The sequence below is a fragment of the Sinocyclocheilus grahami genome, unplaced genomic scaffold (genome assembly GCF_001515645.1).
Source record: "Sinocyclocheilus grahami isolate Dianchi unplaced genomic scaffold, SAMN03320097.WGS_v1.1 scaffold150.1, whole genome shotgun sequence".
Lineage (NCBI taxonomy): Eukaryota > Metazoa > Chordata > Actinopteri > Cypriniformes > Cyprinidae > Sinocyclocheilus > Sinocyclocheilus grahami.
The window spans coordinates 794,019-799,034 of NW_015505329.1; the positions used below are offsets into that span (position 1 = coordinate 794,019).

The 5,016-nt window shown below is 38.1% G+C and overlaps 2 protein-coding genes across 4 annotated transcripts in view; one reads left to right on the forward strand and one right to left on the reverse strand.

Moving 5' to 3' along the window:
• Nucleotides 1-2,389, reverse strand: part of pbx2 (pre-B-cell leukemia homeobox 2) — a 15,603-nt gene extending 13,214 nt beyond the window's left edge. The window contains exons 1-2 of one of the 2 annotated variants that reach the window (XM_016281502.1): nucleotides 1,966-2,389; nucleotides 1,281-1,354 (exon numbers count right to left, since the gene is read on the reverse strand). In XM_016281502.1, coding sequence (XP_016136988.1) covers nucleotides 1,281-1,354; nucleotides 1,966-2,210 — 319 coding nt within the window. In that variant the 5' untranslated portion in view covers nucleotides 2,211-2,389. The remainder of the gene's footprint in view (nucleotides 1-1,280; nucleotides 1,355-1,965) is intronic. The other variant, XM_016281503.1, reaches the window with a different exon arrangement.
• Nucleotides 2,390-3,257: 868 nt separating this feature from the next.
• LOC107592184 (G-protein-signaling modulator 1-like) overlaps nucleotides 3,258-5,016 on the forward strand; it is a 5,157-nt gene continuing 3,398 nt past the window's right edge. Inside the window, exons 1-2 of one of the 2 annotated variants that reach the window (XM_016281586.1) lie at nucleotides 3,258-3,574; nucleotides 3,858-4,367. In XM_016281586.1, coding sequence (XP_016137072.1) covers nucleotides 3,512-3,574; nucleotides 3,858-4,367 — 573 coding nt within the window. In that variant the 5' untranslated portion in view covers nucleotides 3,258-3,511. The remainder of the gene's footprint in view (nucleotides 3,575-3,857; nucleotides 4,368-5,016) is intronic. The other variant, XM_016281587.1, reaches the window with a different exon arrangement.

The following is a 5,016-nucleotide window of genomic DNA, read 5'->3' on the forward strand; positions in this document are numbered from 1 at the left end:
ATTTTTTTTTAAAATATTTTTAAATTGCTAAAATGTTCAAAAAAGCATCCATTATATAATATCCATTTCTGATGTCGCCAATAATTAGAGATGCACTGAAATTTCGGCTGCCGAAAAACGAGTTCACCGCTCAGGTTTCACTTTTTTTCTCCGCTCAGTCGCTCCACTTGTATACTGTTCATGCTCATCGGAACAGCAAAGTTCACTCAAAAATTGAGCCGACAGGAAACATTGATGAAGTACAGTATTGTTTCCGTCTGCAATAGCCCTACTGTGTAACATGGTGTGGTATATGGGCAACTCTGGTAACGCTGCCCTCTCTGCTAACCGCTATGTTAAGCTCGTGTGTTCTGATAATAATAGCTTTCTAGGACTAAACATTATTTGGATAATTGGTACAAAAAAAAAAAGTTAAATATCTTAACCCTACTGTTAGACCTACCTGAAAAATTTAAAAGCAATTTATTTAATTAGAAGGCCTGTCGTTATTTTTTTATTTGTGCTATCATTATTCATTTCTTTATTTGTTCTTATTTTATTACTGACTGCTTACTTGTCATTTTTTATTCAATTCAAAGTTTGAATTCAAGCTATCTCGTGCTACTGCACCAAAATTACCCCACTGTAAAATAAAAAAAAACACTGAGTGAGCAAAAATTTGTGAGATAGCTAGTTATAATGGTAATTAAATAATGTTTACGTATGTATAAAAGCCTACATTCAAATCTGTCATATAAATTGGTCTCTTCATTAGAAATTAGCCTACTGATTGCCACCAATGATGGACAACATTTTTTAATAATATTAAAAATATCTGTATGACATTATATTCTGCAGTTCTTCCCTGCTGTACCGAATATCTATACTTTTCAAATTATCACATCGAAGTTAGAAATTCAAATATTGTGACAAAATTAAGCCAAAAGGGTTAAAATTTCCAAAAGGGTGCCGCGACTGAAGAAAAGGTTGGGAAACACTGTTCTAGCACACCCCCAAAACAAAATCAAGACTTTGTAAAAAAGCATAATAGGACCCCTTTAACATTCAAATCCTGCAATATTGCATGCAAACGATGGGGGTTGAGAATATATGTATAAATCTAAATGATTATTTATGGAAAATGTTGGAGTTCTTGTATTGTTATGAGGTTTAGACTCTCTGGCTTTGTTCTAGCAGAACATGGCGGCTGTGCCGGATACAATGCCAACTTCTAAACCAATTATAAAGTTACAGTTCTGCCATTCACCACTTCTAAAACAAAATGCAAGGCCATTACTCACCAGTTTTCTCTTTAATTTCGCACAGGACGCTGAATAAAGCCGGTTTCATCCGGTGACAGTTTAAAGCGTGTTTTCTGTCACAAAATAACAAACAAAAGTCAGTTCGCTAACATTAGCATGCCACCGATGAAACAGAGCCAGCAAGACTCGCCTTAAATATATAAAGGCTGAAATCGCGTTGCTAGTGAAAATAAAATATTTCACAACCTCACTTTTGATATACATTGGATTTTAAACATATTAAATACACATTAGCCTTTCACCTTAGCTTCAGCCAGTGATTTGTGTTTTTGTGGAATGAATAAAGATAAAGTTACTCCTGTAATAAGATCAATTAAAATAGATGTATGTACATCTAATAGCGAATCATTATATTGCGACGCATATACTACAAAACTGAAGAAGAAGCAGAGTTTGTTTGAAGTCAAACGTAAACAAAAGCAGCTCACTCGAGCCGTGAACTTCAGCACGCGCTCTTTATTTAAACAGTAATAACGTTTTAAATTTTAGGTCTTGTTAAATCAAATAAACGTGTATTTGATTGGATTAAAGAGCAAATGGTGTCATTAAAAAGGTTAGATAATAGATTATTCTATGTTTTAGCATACCCTTGTCTCACGCGACCGTTAGCTCAATGCTAAACTTGTACGTTCGGTTTTCAAAGAAATCCTTTTAAATGCCTTACTTTGCTTGAGCTTCGTCTAAGCTTTGGTCGGTAATCGTCATGATCTGTTGCAGGATATCTTTAATGTCTCGGCGGTTGTCGTGTCCATTTTCGATGCCTTCGAGGCCCGCGGGGATTCCATCGGGGCGGTGTTGAGAATGCGGGTGCACCGGGTTAAGGGGATGCATTCCCGGGTGGACGTTCAACCCGAGACCGCGGCTTGCGCTGGGCCCGTTGCCTGTGATGGGTTGCTGCGGCTGCAACATCCTGAGCAGTACATTAATAGATGTGAGTGTGTGTGTGTGTGTGTGTGTGTGTGTCCATGCAAAGGCACGATGGGTTCCCCTAGCGATTGACAGATAAAAAAACGTGCCCTTGCATGGAAATAGGCATTCTGCAAATGCAAAAGTCAAGATATGAGTACATTGTGACCACGCAGTCCTGTTGCATGGGTCAAAATCAGTATGAAAACACTCAGAGGTGAAATGAAATGAAACCTCATCTAACCAAGTCCATAAAATGTAGATTTCTGCTCCCAGGAAAATGTAAAGGCACAAATATGATAAAGCTGATAAAGGTTTTTGTGAATAAATCTCACAAACCTGTCAAGGACATGTTAAGTTAGCATTTCATCCTGAAATCAAAATCAATAAATAAATAGAGAAAGGAAATGTAAATCCAATTATGCTTTAATGTAGCTGATTTCGATAAAACAAAACATTACAGGGATTAGAATGATAAGTGAAATGAAGAAACTTCCAGAATTGCAAAAATGATTTGGGGATAGAAATGTGCTTCATTATCATTAAAATAATGGCTAATAACTGTTTTCATCATGAGATTCACTCTTGTATCAAAGCACAGTTTTGAAAGCCAGTTATCACAGAAATGTGATATTCTTGCATGTACTGAGTTGCTCAACATATACCAGATTCCTTTCTGCAAATGCATAGTTTACATGTCATCATGTCACGGCCCGGAGGCTTTAGGTCTGAACTGTAATCAACAGTGGGAGAAACAGCACATGTTTCTTGGTGCTAAATGGAACGTGAATGTCAAGTATCTTATTTTAAATGCTAGTCGCTCATTTGGTTTCTCCACCATGCTCAAGTCTTATTCTCTATCGCCAAGTCTGACTTCTCGTTTTGCTGGTAGTCAACAGGAAATCTGCAAAACCACAGACTGTGTTAAACAAACAGGCTGCCAGTTTCAACATGCAAGACTTTCAGTGCTGTTGAGCGTCAGCACACATTTCTCATACATATGATTATAAAATAGCTTAGCATTTGAACAATAGTTGCTTTAATATATCATGCGCATCGATAGTGCATTTCTATCCATAAACCTATTCCACTAGTTAAACTGAAATGGGCTAAATAAATAGGGGTGGATCAGGGCCATAAGAGAGGAACAGGAAGAGACAGAGCAAGCAGACTGTGAAGCAGTGAAGTTGTCGATGCATCGTGTCAGCTTCTAGCTCTTTTCAGATTCGTTTGTGAAAAACACTCATGTAGTTTAGCCAAGATATGTGGGAGTTAATGATTGTTCGTACACGGAGGTGAGATGCATGTGGGCTTTACTTGACATTCTGCTGAGAGGACCTCATTTGAACTCATCTAAAGTTGAGAAGGTAAGCAGGGCCGTAAAATATCACCTACTATCTAAATCTGAGTTGAAATAAGTACAGTTACATGTTATAACTATGCTGCGCACTGAAACATGTTATATAAGATTAGTTGTCATATGTCATGTTCTACTACAGACTACGCTTTAATTGCGAGATTACAAAAAGTGGCATTAGACATACTTGAGATGTATATGCTGATTACATGCACGACTGTTCAGTGTCTCTCGATGTCTCGACTTGTTCAATATATGGAAATGAGAGTTCTTTAACTTCATACTTTTTATAGGCTCTCACATTTTCTTCCATGGACAGCTCAGCAGAAGCTACGATGAACTGCTCCGAGGTCAAAGTTGAAACCTCGGTGGACAAGCAGTTGGAAGCTCTTCTCATCCTCGAAGAGGGGGATGAACCTTCGGATGCGATAAGCAGCAGCAGAGGAAGGACCGTACTGAGAGTTAGGACAGCTGATGAAAACACAAAGGATGACATTAGAGAAGCCACAGAGGGAAGTTCACATGATTACAACAGTGTCCAAGTGGCAAAAGGTGAGAGTGAAGCAATGCAAGCAGAAAAGAATGAGGAGAAGAATGCAACTCTAGAAAGTCAACAAGAAGAGAAGGTGGAAGATCACGCGGGCCGTGAAAATATTACGAAAACGGACAAGGGACTGTCAGACGGGACGGCTGCAGGACCAGAGAAGATGCTACAAGTAGAGACTCAAGATAAACCAAGCGCTCAAGGAGAAGTAAAACTGCGGCCCAAAGACAGACTGAGCCCTGGCGATGCAGAGCAAACGGTAAAATTGAATAATTATCTGAAATTTAATAGTATGACTAACTGAACTGAGACACCATGAAACGGCTTGACAAGCGCAGGATTCTTTCCTGTGTTGATGTGTTTCCTATTGAATCACTAAGTGGGCGGGACCTTTGAAGTGCTTGCTTTTTTAGTTTGAAACTAAACTAACTAACATTTATTTTTTATTACATTAGCATGTTCATATGGTTGGGGTCGGTTAGATTTCTTAATGTTTTTAAAAAGTCTCTGATATGCTCAGACTCTAAAAAAATGCTGGGTTAAATATAACCCAGCGCTGGGTTAAAAAGGGACAAACCCAGCTATTGGGTTGTTTTGACCCAGCAGTTGTGTTCAGAACAACCCAACCGGTGGGTCAAAACAACCCAATAGCTGGGTTTGTCCCTTTTTAACCCAGCATTTTTTAGAGTGCAGCAAGGCTGAGTTTATTTGATTACAAATACTGTAAAAGCAGTAATACTGTGAAATATTATTTCATTTTAAAATGAGCATTTTCTATTGAAATATATTTATTCCCGTGATCAAAGCTGAATTTTCAGCATCATCAGTGTCAGATGATCCTTCGGAAATCATTCTAATATGCTACACTCTAAAAAATGCCGGGTTAAACACAACCCAATTGCTGGGAT